General features: G+C 46.7%; 1 protein-coding gene across 5 annotated transcripts in view; it reads left to right on the top strand.

The window, feature by feature from the left end:
• The window catches only part of RALY (RALY heterogeneous nuclear ribonucleoprotein), a 73,052-nt gene that overhangs the window by 47,573 nt on the left and 6,347 nt on the right, over positions 1–19,132 (top strand). For 4 of the 5 annotated variants that reach the window (XM_074318357.2, XM_019733869.3, XM_019733841.3 and 1 more), the window contains 2 exons: positions 17,583–17,847; positions 18,944–19,016. In XM_074318357.2, the coding sequence (XP_074174458.1) occupies positions 17,592–17,847; positions 18,944–19,016 (329 nt within the window). In that variant the 5' untranslated portion in view covers positions 17,583–17,591. Of the gene's footprint in view, positions 1–4,123; positions 4,177–17,582; positions 17,848–18,943; positions 19,017–19,132 lie in introns of all 5 variants that reach the window. The other variant, XM_019733851.3, reaches the window with a different exon arrangement.

Below are 19,132 nucleotides of genomic sequence, written 5' to 3'. Positions count from 1 at the left end.
TGCAATGTAGGGAAAATGGTGGCACAGTACTGAACAAGTATTAGGAGCTCAGTAACTATTGGTTTCCCCCTCAGTGCTTTAAATGTCTTATATTCTGAATCTTTGAAAATGAGTACTCTCACTAAAGTAAAATGAATTACGTAGAGTAAGTTCCCATTAGCCATATTACTTAAGTGCCTCACTAGGTTAAGAGAACTGCATTAGTGGGAAATGGGTGCTCCAGGCACTGGCTAAGTACTTCTGATACAAATCACAGTGGGTTAGAGCTGAGAGGGACCGTAGCGATCTGTTCCAGTGTGTCTTCCTCAGAGGAGATGTTAATAATCTGGGGAAAGTCAAATCGAATAATGCAAAGTACGTTTCTTTACCTCTGACTTCTTGGAGCCTTTATTGTGCACGTGACTCGGGGATGGTGCAGGGGGAATAGAGTACGCCAAGTTTCCTGTTTTTCCTTGACTGTGGAGCTCCTTTCCTGAGGAACTCGCATTAACATCGTGAGGAGCACAGGTCTTCACGAAAGAGTTCATGCCACACTGATCTGGTCCACTTCCTCCAGTTTTTGGATGAGGCAACTAAGATCTGTCACCAAGTTTATAGAGCCAGTTCATGGTAGAACTAAGTCTAAAGTTCAGGGTGCTTAAACCCTACCCCCCCCAGGGCCACACCACTATCTGCACTCCACCATCCTTCCTATTCTAGCCAGGAAAATAAAATTACAGAGGATTCTGCAAACCACTAATCAGAGAGCATTGTTAGCGCATCAAGCTTTCTGTTTTGATGTGTTTATCCCAGCAAACAGGAAAATGAGGAAAAAACAGGCTTAATGGCCACCAAATGTTTCCAAACAGTTGAAGAACCATGGGTTTGGCAGTTAGCTCAGCGTCTGGAAAGGTGCCTCTAACCCACACAGTTAGTTGTAAGTCTGTTCTTGCCTTAAGAGGTTTCAGTTGCTTCCAGGGGCTCATCCGAGAGGCCCACAGTGCAGTTCCCAATGGGGAACGCTGACGCCAGTAACTAGGGAACAGTCCAGAGACGGGTCTGAAGAGAATGTGTCACATTTTTGCTGCTCCATCGCCATCTCCGCCACGGAATTCAGTGGGTAGGAATGTGCTGCTGGATTTCTCTCCAGACCCTGGCAGAGGGAGTTTTCCTTGGCATTTGGTGGGGACTATGCATTTTCCTAAGCCTTCTAGTTCAGATCTAGTAAAAATATCACCCTTACATTTGCAAAGTTGTACGGTACACTTTTTTTTTTAGTTTATTGGGGTGAAAATTGTCAATAGACTTTTCAAAACACATCTGATACTCAGAACAATCCTGTGACATAGAGGTTGTCTTCCACATGTGAAGATGCTAAGCCTCAGAGAAGGGGTGGTGATTTGTGGAAGGTCTGATAGCATGTGAGCGATATGTTCATTGTTGTATTACGAATACCAATGCAAGGCTGACGTAGTAGTGCCTCAGATATTTATGAGCTGAAAAATTAGTACATTCTCAGGAATGAACTTCAGATTTTTGAACTCTTTCTCCAGTGTTCTTTCCATGAAGCCGGCATGGTGGGGCTCAGTGGTTAGCCTCCTCTCAGGGTCACCAGATAATTCAGAGAGGGAGGGCTGGTTTCCCTTGCTGTGTTGATGACTGACAAGGATGGGGCTTTCTAGCCTTTGCTGTTCTCTGCTTGCTAAGGGCCTCGTACATCTTCGGCACCACACCCTCAGAGCCCAGATTCAGCAGTTTCTGAGCTGCAGACGCAACCTCTCCGTTGAGCTTTTGCTCCCTGTAGTCTGCTGAACAGAGACACTCGTGGTCTCCAGCTTCTCGCTCTGTGCTGCCTTTGTTTCCTCTCATCACTGTCTTGCTGTCCTTCGGTCTTATTGATGGATGAGGAGCTTGGGCTCATCTCATGCACACTAACGATACAGTTCACTTTTAAGGAGTTGCCATGTGAGGAACATTGAGAAACCATTGACTGAAACTGCCCGCCTAGGATTCTTTGCCCTATTTGTTAGCAGAAAGTTACTGAGCAGAAAGTTACTGGTTGCCAGGGCAGCGCTGGAGGCTGGGGTTGCAAAGATTAATAAAAGAGTCTCTGCCTTCAAGGAGTTAAGAGTCTAATGGAGAAACGGGCGTGTGACTAAAAAAGTGCTGCACATGTTGCTGCGGCAGAGTCTGTAGAGGGCATGGGATCCAGAGGAGGGGGTGACTGTGCCTGAGGGAGGGGAAAAGCTTTCCTGAAGCGCTTCCGTCAGGGCACCACATGGGTGGATTTGTTCTCAGGAAACTTCTGGCCCCAGCCTCCTTCACTCAGTCAGACACTGGTTGCAGCCTGCTTTATGATACAACAGTCTCTGTCTTATTGGTATGAGTGTGATATTTGGAGCCATCTATTAATTGGGGTCAATAGTAATATTTTCATTTAGAAAATTCCTGAATGCTTAACTTGCTGATACATTATGTCATTGAATTCTAACAACAACCTTGTGGGGAAGGCACTGCAATATTCCCGTTTCACAAATGAGAAAACTAGGCACATGCAGATTAAGTCCGTTAGCCAGGATCATACAGTTGATCCACGGCAGATCTGGGATTTGAACCGAGGTAGTCATTCGAAAAGGGCCTCAGGAAGAGCCATTGTGACCTTGATACAATTCTTAGCTCAAAGAATTAACGTAAGAATGAGAAGTAAAATACTTAGCACTGCATCTACCATATAATAAGCAATTAATAAATCATAATGATTATTTATTGTATTGCAAGACAGCCTTTCTTAAAGGCCAGGGTGGATTGGGCCCCTGCAAAAATACCTCCTTCCCTCTTCTCCCGTTTCTCCTGGCTTTGTTACCTGAACAGCCTTCCTTTTTGTTTCTTAAGAAAGCGTGGATGGGAAGGGTACGGGGCAGGGTACCTGGTTTTCAGCAGATACTCTCTGAGCACCTACTCTGGGCCGGGGCCTATCCTGAAAGGTGGGGTGGTGAGTGCCGAGATGAAATAGACTGTGGTCCCTGCCACCCAGGAGTTCAGGCGGTTTAGGAGGGGAGGTGACACAGAAACAGGTCATTTTAATACAGTGTCTTCAGGTGGAGCTTAGGCAGCACATCAGACCCCATTGCCCGCGGCTCGTACCACAACTAGCAGGGCAAGAATGACTTGCTATTATATTAATTGTTGAAATAATCATCCTATTAATATCCCTGTCATCATTAAAGCAGCTGTTATTAATGTAGAAAGTAGTAATACCTCAGAGAAGGTCAGCAGCTACTCAGAGGAGACTTTTAACATGCTCAATTGGAAAAACCTATTTTATTTTTCTGGGGGGAGGTAGTGGCGTTCCTAAACTGCCGGTAGGGCTGTGTGAGTCTTTGGCTTGAGGAACGTACTGTGGGGAAGGATTTATGTCCCTCAGGCGTCCCCCCTGGCAACCCAATGTGCTCCTTAGCTATCACATACTTTATAGCTTCTTGTAGCCAGGCACATTTTTTATATGGCAGAATGAGCAAGAAGACGGAGGTAGCTTTCTGAGGAGGACATCTGCCAGGAGAGGCAGGGGCTGTGCCAGGGCAGCAAGGCTTCGGAAGTGTGTGTGTTATTGCATGAAGTACCTCCACTTCATTGATCCGTGAGCATTTTTGGTGCTCCTGCCATGTGCCTAGCCATGTTCTAAGGGATTTGAGAAATACCCCAAAAGTTGTGTGCTGCTTGGTAAGAGAAGCCTAACACAGGACCTGAAATGAAGTCGACGCAGACAGGATGCTTTGATCAGGGCTTGACTTGTATGGTTCACTTTTAAGAGTTCTCACTGTTCTTAATGAGTGCCTCCTCACTGAGCACCGTCCTGCATGTGACACAGGAGTGGCTCATGGCTCCCACAAAGTCCAGGCTCTTCAGTGGCCCACAGGCCCTTTCTGATTTGGCCTCTGCCAGGTTCTCTGCTGTCATCTCCTGTAACGTCCAGTCTTACAAACCTGTACTCCAGCCCAAACCACAGTACATATTATTATTCCCTAAATAGGGAAGTTCTGTTCCAGCTTCCGCAACTTTGCTCATGCTGTTTCCTCTTTCCTAAATGTTCTCTCTCTCATCTGTGTGCGGCCTAACTACAACTCATCCCTCTGGACAAGATCAGAACTTGATGAATCTCCTCTGACTCGCTTCTCTCCCTTCTCTCCTGTCCCTTTGGTAAGTGCCATGCCTCTGCGTTCCCAAGTGCTCCTGTCATAGCCCTTCTCAAGATGAAACATAGGTTCTGGTTTTCCTGAGATGGACTGTGAATTCCTCTGGGGCCGGGATTATATTAGGTTGGTGCAAAAGTAATCGTGGTTTAAAAGGTTAAAAATAATTGCAGAAACCGTAGTTGCTTTTGCACCAACCTCATACTTTGTTCCCGTCTATACCTTGTACAGTGTCTGACAGCGATAGGTGCTGAGTAAATGAATTTTTGATAAATTATTAAATAAAATTTTCAGCACATTATTCCTCTGCTTAGGGATCTACAAGAACTTGTTTGTGGCATTCAAAAACTCTGTAGCCTCAAAGACTAGTAAACACAGGAGACTGTTATTTTCACAGATATGTAAGAACAACAGTGAGGATTTGCTTTTCCTTACTGATCAACATCCGTACCTCCGCACAATGTGAGGTTGCCATGAGAGTGGCATTCACTGGCGATAGCAGTGTGAAGTGGTGCAGCACTTTGGAAAAGCAATTAGGCAGTGTATTTCAAGAGCCATAAAAATGTTCATACATTTTGACACAGTAATTTCACTTCTTGGAATCTGTCCTAAGGAAATAATCCAAAATATAGAATAAACTTTCCCTTGGATGCTATTATTTGTAATAGTGAGAAATTGGAAGAAGCCTAAATGACCACCTAAACTTATGACCGGTGTCTGAGCAGCTCCCCGAAAGGGTTTGCCTGAGCCATGCAATGCCCTATCCCCTTACCTGCCATGTATAGAGTAGCCCAAGAAAAGGTGGTTTCAAACTTGAGTCTGTACTATGGAGTCTGATACCCAGCCCTTCAGGAAGAACCCAGTTCATATTGACTTGCTCACTGTGACCTTGGGCAACTGACTATCTCTCTGCACTAGGGTTAGCCATCTATAAAATGAGTGTGACTTATATAACCCCCCAGGATTGTTGTATATGGATTTGGTAGCCTTGGCTCATGAAGGGGTTTGTAAGCCACATTAAAGGAGCGGGACTTGATTCTTGGTTGTGGGAAGCCACTGAAGGGTCTTAAACAGGACGTGGCAGGGACACTCTGGCTCGATCACTCAAGAGGCAGATGCTTGGTAATATTGGTGGAGTTAATGTTGTTACCAGAGAGACAAAGACAGAGTGGGTATGACTCGGGGGTCATTCTCAGTGGTCCCCTTTGGGCCAAAATATGGCATTGTGGGATGATGCTTGGAGGCCTAAGTTACATTTCGATCAGAGCCCTGGAGAGAGGTCAGCTTTCTTCCCTTCTCCTGTCTGAATGTGGGAAATTAAATATATATACATATATATGCCAATGCATATGCTTTCTGCAGGATCAAGCTCTTGTGCACTGTGAGGAGTGGCATTCGGTGTTTTCAAGCAGAAGGATTGTTGTAATGAGGAGAATATTGATTCCACATGAAAGGATTTTAATCAACTGCCCTTACACCTGAGGGGCACAGTGCTTGGCTGCAGTGCCAAGTTGTACACCATCCACGCCCTGCTTCCAGAGGACAGCTTCCTGCCCAGGTGCTTCTATCAAGGAAGGCCTGCAGCAGCTGTCTGTTCTGGGGGTACTCCCGTGCACATCTATGGAGCACATCCCAGAGAACAGTGCGCTCCCATATATTACCTCCTGGGACTCTCACAGCAACCTGCACTGCCGGTGGGAGGGCAGGGATTTTGATCCCCATTTCACAGACGGGGAGCCTGGAACGTTAGAGAAGTAAAGTGCCTTCCTAAGTTCACACAGCTAGTAGAGGTGGGATTTAGGACCCAGGGCCCCACAGGCAAAGCAGGGATCCAAAGCTAGGAATACGTTATTGTTATTTTAACTTGAGGCCTGTCGTGGGAGGGGTTAGGGCTCCCTCTCTGTGTTCCTCAAAGAGTCCCTTATTTCCTCTAGGAAAACGGTGACACATGCACTACCAGGTACGGACTTAAGAGTATCCACAGAACGTGGAGTTTCCACCCGAGGTACAGAACAGTGAGCAAGCGGAAGTTTCTTAGACTGTCAGCCCCTGAGGCTCTGTTGCCCAGAAGGGGAGCCCAGTGTGCCTTCTGGGTCCTTAAGGCATAAAGAGGCTTTTCTGGAAACCTTCACTCAGGCTTCTTTCTGCCCCCTTCTCAAGTTGTATTCTCTGGGGGCTGCTTTACTCTAGATCTATCTATCTATCTATCTATCTATCTATCTATCTATCTATCTATCTATCAATCATCATCTATCTATCTATCATCTATCTGTCTATCCATCCATCATCTGTCTATCTATGTATCTATCTATCTGTCTGTCTATCATCTATCCATCCATCTATCCATCATCTATCTGTCTATCTCTTAATGAGTGTCTACTTCTGTGATTCATTTTATGTTGGTGACACACTTGAAAAGACTTGGTTGCATCCACAGTGATAATTTTCTTTCCTTGACCACAATTCAACTCTAGGTTAATGTAACAGAACTCACCACATTCCCTTTCATACTCACAAAATAAAGTTCTTTCAGGTTCCAACAATAATAATAGTAGCCGCAGTAGCTAATATTTTTTTCATATTTTCTAGCGTGCCAGACACTGTTCTAAACACATGAATGAAGTTACTTTATCCTCCAGCAACCCTAGGGATGTGTACTGCTGTCCCCATTTTACAGGGGAGACAATTGAAACAGGAACTTAAGGACTTCCCAAAGGACATGTCATGCAGCTAGTTCAGTGGCAGAATGAAGGCAGTTTGGCTTCGAAGGTTACTCTCTTGGCCATATTACATGGCCTCTCACATGGGAGTGAACATTCAGGCTTTGGCTCCTGCTTGATGGCAGGCACCTGTTTACAGCAGCAGGTTGTACTTCTCTCTATACCACATCATATGACCCACTCCGCTCTGGGTTGTGCTGAAAGATAGCACCTTATAAGCTTCGTTAGAACGAAAAGAAGTTTAATACAGCGATGTGTTGGGCCATGCACCGGGAAGATTCAAGGGCACCATTGTGTCTTGGCACACAGGTTAAGAGCTACTCATTTGCCAGCCAGTCACTTTCTTGGGTGTCCAGTGGCATTCAGGAATGAATCTGATGTCCATCTTGCTCCCAAGAAACTCCTTAGAAGGAGAGAGGCTACTATGTAAACAGCCCTGATACAAGACTGAAAATTAGAAATACCAAAAAGAAAGGTTCTAACATGCCTCGCCTGCTGACGGGTTTCCTCAAATCTTCTACGTGAAGAGAGCGGGTCCAGGAGTCCCAGACTCCTCGGGAATATACCTTCTCCTCAGACCCCCAGGCCTCAGGAAGGCTGTTCCGTCCCTAGTGAGCCGAGGTCATCTTCCCTTGCAGGATATAGCATGACCTAGAGCAGAGGACCAAGAGAAACCACCTCCTGAAGTCCTTAGTGGCAAATCCTTGAACCTGGCCTTGAGTACATGGCCTGATTACCTTCTTCTCTTTCCTGAGGGAAGCGGAAAGGGAAAAGATTAGGTTAGTTTTTGTAAATTAGTCTAACACCAAAGATTAAAAGAAGTCAGGCTAAAGGATTTGAAATACATGAAATAAACTGTATTCTTTTTTGCTTTGTTTGGTTTTTGTAGAGGCTGATGGGATGAGTGAGTCGCTTAGAGCTGTGCTACTCGAAATGTAGCCTGTTGAATGATGCCCGTTCACAAACTGTTGTTGGTTTGTGATGAGTATATAAATTGAGAGGAAGTGCTTAGAAACTTTTAGAGTAATTTGACATTTCTATTGTGTTTTACAGATGTGTTTGTCCATAATCGTAAGTTTAAAAAGTAAAACAAAATAAACAAAAACCTGGTTCTTCACCACAGATAGTTTTGAGAAGTACTGGCTTATTTAGTGTGACAAAGTAAAAAAGAGCCTTGTCTGTAAAATGAGATTAATAATACCTCGAATTGTTGTTTTTGGAATTACTTGATGATAAATAATATTTTGGAATACTTAATATGGGCCTGCCATTGTGCATTGTACGTGTATTGTCTTGTTTAATCCTCACCACAACTCTGAAAAATAAGTTTTGTTATCATCCCCATTTTTCTGAGACTTGGATGGGTTAAGGGACTTACGAGAAGTTGAATCTGTACTAAGTGTGGAGGTGGAATTCGCATGGGAGTTGGACTCTTAACTCTTATGCCATGTTCTGTGTAAAGAGCCTGGCATACAGTAGGGCTCCCAGTCACTCCGCTTTCTCTACTACCGGTCTGGAGACCTGCTTTCTCACTCCATCACTGACCCTAACTTATTTTGTGACCTTGGACAAGTCACTTCTTTAGACCTTAATGATCTCATCTCCCCTCAGTGGCAGTGGATCCTCCTTTTACTCATCTTTGGTGCCCCAGCATTTAGCTGGACAGGGCGTGGCATGTAATGGGTATTGAGGGCTGCCGTAATTGATTACACTAGGTAATCTCTAGGAGTCCTTTCACTCTCTCCTTTCTGTGAACATCCGAGGTACTTCATCCTCTTCTCCCTCCCACCTACTCCACCTGGCACATAACCTTATTTGCTTATGTCTGTCTGGCTCAGGCAGTCTTGATTCTGGATACTTGGAGTCATCCCACGCGGTGCCCATGGTTTTACTCGTTCGTGAAATGTGTGTAGGCTAAACTCACCAGGGATAACACAAGCAAAGGGTGGAATGGGCTGGCTCACAACGTCAGAAACGTGCTCTTACTCCATTCTTATCCATGGGGCCTGGGCCTAGGGCAGCCCTCCTGGCAGCCCTGCCAGGCTTGAGTAATGGCTGCAGCCTGGAGCCGGGTTTTCCAGGAGCTTCATCGGGGTCTCCAGTAATTGGAACATGGCACCTTCTGACTGGTAATGGATGGCAGAACAAGAGGGGCATTTGTCACTGCCCGACTTGCCTGTGGGAAAGAGGCTCATAAGTCACAGCTGACAAACCCTTTGATGACTTTTAAACTTCATTTACAGAAAAGAATAGCTATAATCAACCAACAGCAAGTAGTGACTAATCTTGCCACATTATCACTGTGAGGAGCCAGGCCCGTGGAGCACAGGAAGGGGGAGGGCGCCATCTTCCAGGCTCACAGCAAGTGCTTATTGGCTCTTGAAGCGGATGGAGTCTATGCCCTCAGCAAGGCCCCAGGAGTTTATGCCCAAAGGATTAGAAAGTGTTAGAAGCTGACCTCCTGGAAGGCACAGGGCATGCGTAGCATGAGGCCACTCTGGGCCAAGGTTACGAGCACCAGCTCTGGTCTCATACAGACTAGTCCCAGCTCAGCCATTTTCTGGCTTGTGTAGAACTAAAGCTCCAACCCTTAGTTTCCTCGTGTGAAAGGGGCACAATACATACCATCACCTACCTAATAGCAGAAGACTTATTGCAGTTACTGCCACAGAAGTAAATGTTGGTAATGATTATTACGATCACACATTTAACCCTGGAACAGCCCTTTGTCGTCACGTGCTCCAAAACCCAAGGTCATGTAGCACATCAGCAGCAAAGCCTAGACCAGGGGTGTCCAAACTGCGGCCTGCAATCCATTTTTTATTGGCCCGCAGCAAATTCCAAAAATATATTTAGTTTACTTAAATAATACGTACTTCACCTCAAGTGAGTGGCCCGGCTGTTTGTGTATTTTACCACATAAGGCCCTTGGTAAAAAACGTTGAAAAAAGTTTGGACACCCCTAGCCTAGACCGTTCTTCCTGTTGGAGGGCCCAAGGGGTCAGTAGGAGGAATCTAGCAAAGTGGGAAGAGCACAGGCTTTAGAACCAGACAAGCTTGGGCTCCTTTTATCCGAGTCATGCCACTTAATGTAACTGTGGGCAAATTATTTAAGCTCTCTCTCAGCCTCAGTTTCTTCATCTGTAGAGTGAAGAGGATACTATTTATTTCTTGTTAGGTTGTGATCAGGGTTATATGAAATTATGCCTGTAAAGCTTCCAGCGCAGTGCCTGGCATAAAATTGCCATATATTAGGTTGTGTGTTCCTTTTTTTGTTCTCCCTTAAGACAAGGACTGGTATGCAGCTATCAGGGAAGAGGAAACAGCACTGAAGAAATAACTCCTATTTCAATAAACTTTTGTTTCCAGCCCTATCCTGCATGTACTTGCAAGAGGAGGGGCAGATGGGGCTGCAAAGAGGAGAAAGGGGTATGTTGTTCTGTGCATTGTTCCTGCAGTTCCTCCTGCCCAGCAGAGCGTCTCCCCTGTCGCCACCTCATGGAAATTCATCTTAAACAGGCTCTCTTTGTAAAGCCTTCTGTGGTGCTCTTTCCCCTTCTTTGATCTCCCAGGCTGTTTTGCTTTGGGTTGCTTTAGGGGCAGTGGACTCCAGCCCAGGGCTAATGTGCTTTGTGGCCATGGTGAATGTCCCTTGCTGGACTAGGAGTTTCTTGAGATCAGATACCAGACCAATTACTTGATGAATGAATGAACGATTCATTTGTTGATTAATACCAGGCCCACAGCTGGCCCAGTGAGTATCTGGATATTTATAATTACGGTTGAATTGGGGAGGTAGGTGTTTGTATGGCTTCTTTGGCAAAAATAGATTGATAATCATTTGTAGGTCCCTAACTCTAACTTAGTATTGGGGATCGCAGGCCAAAAGTTGCATCTACCCACTCCTTGTTGCCTTTCCCCCCTCGCTATAAGGGCAACTTGTCACAAATGCTAAGCCTCAGCCTAAGGCCACCCTCAAGGGTACAGTTAGGGTGCCAGGTACAGGGAAGGTCAAGTGCATAGCTGGGGAGAGAGGACTGAGACCCCAGCTCTGCCTTCTGTTTCTGCTGTGTGTGGGGTCTCCCGTCTGGGTCTCTCAGATGCTGATACCGGCGTTACAATAGGACTAGAGACCTAACGGCGTAGCTGAGGGCTGAGTCCGTGGAACTCCTCCCAGCCTGTGCTCTTTCCTCTTCCACTCCCAAACATGTCTCATTTGACAGGCATGGGGAGGGAGCATCTTTATGAAGTTTCTAGGTTTGGCTCCAAATTCCTAGGACAAGGGAGAGAGCATGCGTAGGCCCTCTCCCCGGCTCCCTTATTCTCAGCTGAGGTGTGGAGCATTGGGAGACCACACAGGTAAAGAAAATTAGGGCTAGAATGTGGAGGATACAGAGTGCTAGGAGAGATTAATGTGTTTCCAAAAGGCATAGGGCATAGGGCATTTGAGTTTCTTATGTAAGTACCTACTAGTCCCAGCTATTATACTGGGCACTTTACACACATTTTCTCTAATCCTTACCTTAATCCTGGGAGGTTAGTATAATTCTTGTCTTGTAGTTGAGGCATCTGAGGCCCATTGAGGTTAAGGGACATCTCATAAGTGGTAAGGCTGGGATGGAACTGAGTCCTGTCTGACTCCAGAGCCTGTGCTGTTTCTGCCATTGCATGTGCATTTTCCCTTTGTTACTAGGAAACAGTCAAGAAGCAGGTTCCTGGGGAGAGGGCTTTCTTGAAAAGCAAGTAAAGGACAAAGCCCGTGAACAGTGTTTCCAGCATCTCCATGGTGCCAGCACAGAGGAGAATACTTAAATGTTTGTTGAATGACTGGAGGGGATACGAGTTGGCAATAATAGAAATAGGTATAGTCCCCTGTTCCTTCATAGTATGTTACAGATGTAACAGAACACTTTCATATTGTTTAGTCGATTTGATTTTTATATCATATCTGAAAGGTAATCAGGAAAACAATTATTTCTGTTTTCAGAATAAGGCTGATAAGGCTGAGAAAAATTACATGACTTGTTTCAGGTCACATGACTAACAGAAGAGCCAAGGCCAAGATCCCTGGACCTGTCGCCTGTACCTCTACACTCCTACCCATTCCAGGGGTCCTCAGTGTTCAGAGTGCTGGGAGCTGCGGTTTCTCCCGGGAGTGGGAACGGTTAGGAGCTAAAGAGCGCTCCTTGGGAAATAGTCCTGTCTGGCCAGTAATCATTTGGGCAGTGCTAATAAGCTGGGGCCTGGCGAGTGTAATGAGATTAATAGATGTTCTGTCATCCCTGGTCTTGTGGTAACCAGGAGCTTCTGGACCAAGGAGGCCCTGGGCACTGATGAGCCTCATTGCTTGGCTTTCTTCAGAAATAGCTTCCTCCTCACTGGTAGTTTCCTTTAACACCACCCAAAGGTCCCGGGGTTACCAGAGGGCTGGCCACAGGCTAGTGTGACCCTAATCCCCCTGCCAGAGAATAAGGCCAGAAGTGTCCAGCAGGACTGGCCCGGGGGCCGAGAGGGGAGGGGATCAGGACCAAGAGCAGCAGCGCCTCTCTTGAAATGAGCGTCTTAAGAAGAGATCCACTGCTGGGGAGGAATTGCAGAGCTGGAGGAGTGGGTGTTCTGATGGCTGAGTGCCTCAGAATTCAGGCTATGAAGACGACATTTGATCCTGGTAGGCAGGATTGGGAGGGCTTGAAGGGAGACGTGGCAGAACCAGAGGCTTAGGACAGTTGTTGAAGACAGTGGCATGGAGAGTGTGGAACAAGCAGCCTGGATTCAAGTCCTCTAGCTACTTTCTTCACTAGCTGAGTAAATAAGGCACTTATCTTTGCTGATCTCAGCTTTTTCTTCTATCAAATGGGACTAACATTGTCAGGATCAAAGCTATAAACTGGCTTTGTTCACTAAAATCCTGTGCAAATGTGAGGCATCTTAGTAGAAAAGGGGAAAGAGTCAGGACCAAGGATTGGGTGTGACTGGCTCAGGGCGACACATTCTCACCATGGGAATCAGTACCCAGGGCATCTCTGTGCATAGGTTTTTGGAGTCAAACAGACCTGGGTTCTGATTTTATTAATCAGTTATTTTGCCTCTCTCAGCCTCTGTGTCCCTATCTAAAATACCTCCTCACAGGGCTATTGTGAGGGTTACATAAGGTGAGGTATATAAAGTCTCTGACTGTCATTGGCACTCAGTAATTAGAGGCTATTCTTACTGGGATGGCCCTCTGGAGGTCTCGTTTACTTCAAGTTCAGGGGTAGAGGTGCCTTTTAAGGGCTTTTCTGCCTTTACAAAGCCCTGTCACTTCCCCATGTTCAGGCTTGGCTCTTGTCTTCCAAAACAGTTTCCATCTGAAATGTTTCAACTGGGAAAAATGATTTGTTTTTGCCAAATTTCTTCTGTTCTCATTAGCCTGGAGAAGTGAGTCCCATCCCTTTGCGTTGTAAATTGCATTTCAAAGCCTGTGTCCCTGGTAGGTTTTAATTAGCTTAAGGGCCCAGCTTTTATGCAGCAATTGTTTCTCCAGCCAGGAAAGGTGAAGACACTTACTTGGGAATCAGTCCCTGGTTTTCTCAAAGGTAGCATATCTAGGCTGCCCCCTCCCAGCTCCTCATTGTCCTAGGGGCGTGTCTCTTAACCAGCTGTCATGCAGGGAGGCCTGTGGGGTCTCTGCTCCCGCTCCCCATACACGAACGCAGGATATGGTGAGGCCAAAAAGGAACACCCACGGAGCCATAGGTAGGGGAGTCATACCACTATATTCTCTCTGGCGGCACTATACTCTCACTGGAGGCTGGATCCACACTGTCCGCAAACCGCCTTCCACGCTTGCCAGCCCAGCCGCCATCTTCTTGCTAGCCCCCATTCTTTCTCTCTTCTCTCTCTCTCCCTCTCCTCTACTAGCGTAGCCACAGCAGTTATATTAGTGGCCAATGGCTCACTGGTTACAGCTGATGGCCAACTAGCCACAGCTGATGGCCATGCAATCACAGTTGATGGCCATTTACTACCTGAGCCAGCACCTGTCTATGTGAGGCCGAGAGCCTGGAAACTACTTTCTGGGGCTCTGCCCCCACACCAGCCCAAAAGGAAAAATGGAATATAAGGACCCTAGACCTCGAGTCAGAGGACCCATGAGGTTCTTGTCCCTGCTACTCCCTGGACAAGTTCATTCCCCTCTGTTCCTCAGGGAGGGGGGGCATATAAGCTCCATGCCCACTAAGGTCCCTGCTAATCTGACATTGCAGCAATCTCTGGGAATAAGTCTGGCTCCCTCACCCCTTCCCTACCTCCCCCTCCCCACCACTGCCACCAAGAACAATCCCTCTACCCACCTCTCCTTATCTCATTGCTAAGCTTGGGCCCTCTTGGGGCTGCAGACACCTTGCTCTCAATTACACAGCTAATTTGTGAGGCAGAGCTTAGCCCAGGGGGGAAAATAGCTTATCAAGTCAAGCAGCGTCTGCTGAATAGGATGTCAATATTTTCTAGAGCTCCCACTCTAAGCTAGGGGGAAGCCTGGGAGAGCAGAAAAGAATTCCGTGGGAAGGATTGAGTTGGGGATGGTTGGTCTGTGGAGTGGGGTGTTTGGCTCAGAGACCAGAAAATAGCGCCTGGGACCTCAGCCCCCATGGCCTTCCCCTACTTAAGGCAGGGCCACGGCTAGCCCGTCTCACCACTTCTTGGGACATTAGCCTCACTCTTCCTCCCTAGCATTTATTGAGCACTTACTGGGCCCCAGGTTTTGTCAGGCCTATCTCTAACACTTGCAAGGCAGAGCAAGAGTACAGGAGGAGGCCCATGTACCATGTGTCTAAATATTTGAAAGTTATAAGTGAAGCTAACAAATTATGTTCATAACCACTTGGAAGACCATGTATGAATTTAGAATTCTTGACTCTTTGGGATTCTGCACCTGAATCTAGCAGTTCTGGGAGACCTAGTTTGGGCTTGCTGCCTTTCTATTCCCACCCCCAGCTCCATCCCTCCCTGTGAGGAGCTTCATGGACATCTGTGTAGACACTTGAGCTTTTCCACACCCCACAGATATCCATCCCCGTTGGCTTAGGATGTACACACAGCAGAAGCATAGCCTGCCTCCAAGGAGTGTGCAGGCCGTGAAGGCGGGTTGGAGGCTGTTTAGACGGGGGAGGACAGGGGTTGGGTGCCTGGGACATCCTTCAGCTGGACATTTCTCCTCGGCTCTGCAGATTTCTTACCTAGAGCAGCCACATGCATACACTTCCCAAGTCTCTTCTCTGCAGAGCAGATAACTGACCTTCGTGTGATAGGGCTCTGGCTGCCTCTCCATGGTATCGTTCAGATTGAACTCCAGGTTGACCTTGGCCCTCATATAGAGTGGGCCCATAAATGGCAGTGTTCATAGAACAGAAAAGTTCAACTAGACAGAGTAATTATTAGATCTTGTAAAGAGCTTCATAGTTTGCAAAGCCCTTTTATGTACATTGTCCAAACCCCAGGTGATGAGAAAAAAGACTGGGTAGGACCAAAGCCAAAGGACTTTGCCCACCAGCCAAGGAGTGAGTGCTGATCCCACTATAGTACCAAGCACAAGTGCTCAGCAGATGCTTCCTGCTCAGTGGTATTACAGGCCCTTAGCAGAGGTCTTACGGGACCCACCAACTGTCATGTCCCTCCACCAGATCGGTGGCAGAGCCAGCAGTCATCAGCAGATCTCTGAACTGGAATCCCCGTCTCCTCTTTATATCTTGGTCCACACCCCAGGCCTGGTTGGTTCCCTCAGCCAAGGCAGGTAGCATCTCCCTGGACCAAAACTTCATGGCTTTGAGCTGAAGCAACCAGCAGAGAGTTATCTGATGCCCATGGGGGAGCCCCACAAACTTCTTGTATATACCCATGGATGGACAGGGAATTAACTTTTGAGTGGCTTGTCATCCAGGTAGGAGAGGGGTTGTCAGAGAGAACGGAGGAATGGGGAGCCCAAGGGAACCCAAAAATACTGATCATTTCTTACTGTATATGGACAGTGTATTTGGTGTTTTCATGTGTAATCTCTTTTGTGTCCCTCACTGCTTAATAAATGTTGATGATTGGACACAAAGGCAAACTAACAAAAACGAGTCTCTCCCTTCCGGGCCAGTTCTAAAGCTGGCACCAGCCCCATCATCAGTAGCAATACCCATTCAGCCCAGCCCCCTTTCTTTAGGATGGTGCGTACTTGACCCCACTATATCCGTGGAGCCTGCTGCAAAGCCCACCCTACAAGCGGGTTCTTACCCAGAATAATGTTCTGGTCCAGCCTGTGTTCCCTTGCAAACACTGCCATCTGCTGATCAGAACGTGCCAGCTTCCAGGCTGGCAGAATTGTGGAGAAGTCTCTTACCCTAGTGGGACAAAAGATACAGATTTTCCAGCTTATACTTAGCTCTTCTCTATTTCACTAAAAAGAAAACCCCTTTGCCTCAACATATTAGGTAAATAGGCAGGTATTTACAGTTAGCCTAAGCTGATGAGAGTTTTATACATACCGCTTGGGGTCTTTAGTACCTTCTGAAATAGCTCTAGCGTTGGGTATTGAGATAGGAGTGCTTCAAAAGGGAGTTGCAACTAATGAGCAAAAGACAGGGCCAGGAAGTATAAACATTAGGCCTTTCCTGTTGAAATCCAGCCTCCTTTTCCCTTTGGAAAGGGAAAATCGAGCCTCCTCTTCCCTCCCTCTGGAGCCTGTGCCCACATGTAACCTATCCACAGAGGGGGGTAGGAAAGACTTACACAGCTCTTTGGGGTAAAAGTGTAAAGCGCAAAGAGTAGGTCCGGTATCATCTTTAAGCAAAAAGAACAAAATTTGAATGAGTAAGTATAAAAATAGGTAACTCTAAAACTTAAGTTATTTAAAAATAATTCTCAGATAAATATGCTGACTTACTGTAGTATTTAAATTGGCTTTAGCTCTGGGAAGGAGAGTGATAAATTTGAATGAAATGGGCTTTAGGGACTAACTGACCTGGGTTTGAGTGCCCATTCCTGGCAAGTTAATGAACTCATTGAAGTCTGTTTCTGGTAAAAAATGAATGATCATAATAATAATACTCATGGGATCTTGGGATTATTCAATATTGCATGCCACCCTTAGCCCACACTGAGTGTTCAGTGAGGCTTATTTTCAAAATGGTGGGTACCAATAAAGATAGCCATCGCTAGGTCTACTCCTGGCTCAGACTGAGCAATTTTCATAATATGGTATTATTCTAGAGCAAGCATTACTTGCAACTACCATGTGACTCTTTTTTGCCATGGTTCTATATTAAAGGAACAGAAGAAAAGCTGTGGAAGGTCTTCAAATTTAGATGCCGCGTTGGGAAACATTTGAGACGAGCATTAAAAATGGAGTGGGTTTAAAATAATTGGAGTCAAGCGGACCAGGGTTCAAATCCCAGGCTTGCCATCCACTAGCATTGTGACCTCTGAATGTACATTCTCTCCCTTGTAAAATGTCCTGGTTCTGCTTGTAATTTCAGTACCAAATGAGGGAACATATGAAAAACATCTGGCACGATCTCAGCAGCCAGTAAGATGAGCAAAAATGGGGAGCTGGCTGCTGTAGGGGGTGTGTGTAGGAAGACACAACGCAGTCCAGGTTGGCTAGGCTGTGGGCCGTGCGCAGCTTTTAATCCCGACCTGTGGACACAGCCTCACAGTCGCTCTTTGTGTTCAGGTGGCCACCATGTCCTTGAAGATTCAGACAAGCAACGTAACCAACAAGAATGACCCCAAGTCCATCAACTCTCGGGTCTTCATCGGAAACCTCAACACAGCTGTGGTGAAGAAGTCAGATGTGGAGACCATCTTTTCCAAGTACGGCCGTGTGGCCGGCTGTTCTGTGCACAAGGGCTATGCCTTTGTCCAGTATGCCAACGAGCGCCATGCCCGGGCAGCTGTGCTGGGAGAGAATGGGCGGGTGCTGGCCGGGCAGACCCTGGGTAAGTGCCTCTCCACAGCTCTGCTCTTCGTACTCTCCTGAGCAGGCACTTCGCTCTTCAGTTCCCCTCCCTCTGAGTCCCTTTTCTGTTTCCCCCACCGCTACCTGTCTGAGATGTTATAACTTAAAATAGTTATAAATTATATTTAAGTTATAAATTAAGTAGTTACAAGTCAGTGCCTGTGGGGGAGAATTTTAGAAGCTTCTGGAAAATACTTCTGTCCCTGCTTTCACAGTGACTCTTAATGACAAGCCTATGGTTCCAGTTGAAATGCAGATTCCCCAGAGAAAGGAAACAAAGTGGACTAGCAGTCTATTACATTGGTCTCCAGGTGGCTTAGGTTAGAGCCCTTTCTGAGAGCCAGGAGGAGGGGCTGGGAACACAAGGTGAAGCAAGCAGGTGCCCTTGGCTTTGGTGTTTTATACATGTCATGTGGCTAGGCTGGTGGCCTGCCTTGGAGCATGTACAGTGTTTGTGTATGTGCACTTACTTCTGAGAAGGGATATCTGTATATGTGGTAGTGGATGTAACTAAACTTGTGGAGAATAAGGGTACATATACCTTGGTACGTACATGTGTAGTGTGTGTATGTGTCATAATCTATTTGTGTAAGCAGATATGCATATATTCGTTTACCAAATATCATGTGCTAAGTACCGCTCGAGGCATAAAGATGTTTGTGTGAATGGTATTGGCTCATTTGCATATGGGCAGTTAAGTATGTGACGTCGGAACCAAGTCTGAGTGTACTTGAGAGTATACGTTCTCTGTGTGTGTGACCTTATTACCTGGCTATGTGAGCTTGTGTGTGAGGGCCTGTTGTCTGTGGTTTACGAGTATACTTCAGAATGCATGTGTGGGAGTGAGGTCTGCGCGCGTGCACGCGTGTCTGAATGGATATGCCTGTAAACAGGCACGGCCGTGTAATGTGCAGGTATGTGTCTCGTGTGAAGACTGCTGTTGGCCGTAGGAATAAAGAAAGTCCATGCGTGCATCGTGTAAGTAGATAAAGTGCTGCACACGTGCCGACGGTGATACGTGTGTGGGCACCCTGCTGTCCTGCCGGCGTTTGACTCTGCCTCCTTCCTCCACACAGACATCAACATGGCTGGCGAGCCCAAGCCCAACAGACCCAAGGGGCTAAAGAGAGCGGCCTCTGCCATTTACAGGTGGGGCGCTCTGTCTTGTCTGTCTCTGTCTGGGTGGGGTCAGTCCCTCTTTCCACAGAGGAAGTAAACACTGGTGGTGACAGTGTGCTGAGCCTAGAACTTGGGGAGGCATTTGG

This window comes from Rhinolophus sinicus, chromosome 13, assembly GCF_057876585.1.
Source record: "Rhinolophus sinicus isolate RSI-liver-muscle chromosome 13, RSI-T2T, whole genome shotgun sequence".
NCBI classification, from domain to species: Eukaryota; Metazoa; Chordata; class Mammalia; order Chiroptera; family Rhinolophidae; genus Rhinolophus; species Rhinolophus sinicus.
This window is presented reverse-complemented; position numbering and strand designations above follow the sequence as displayed.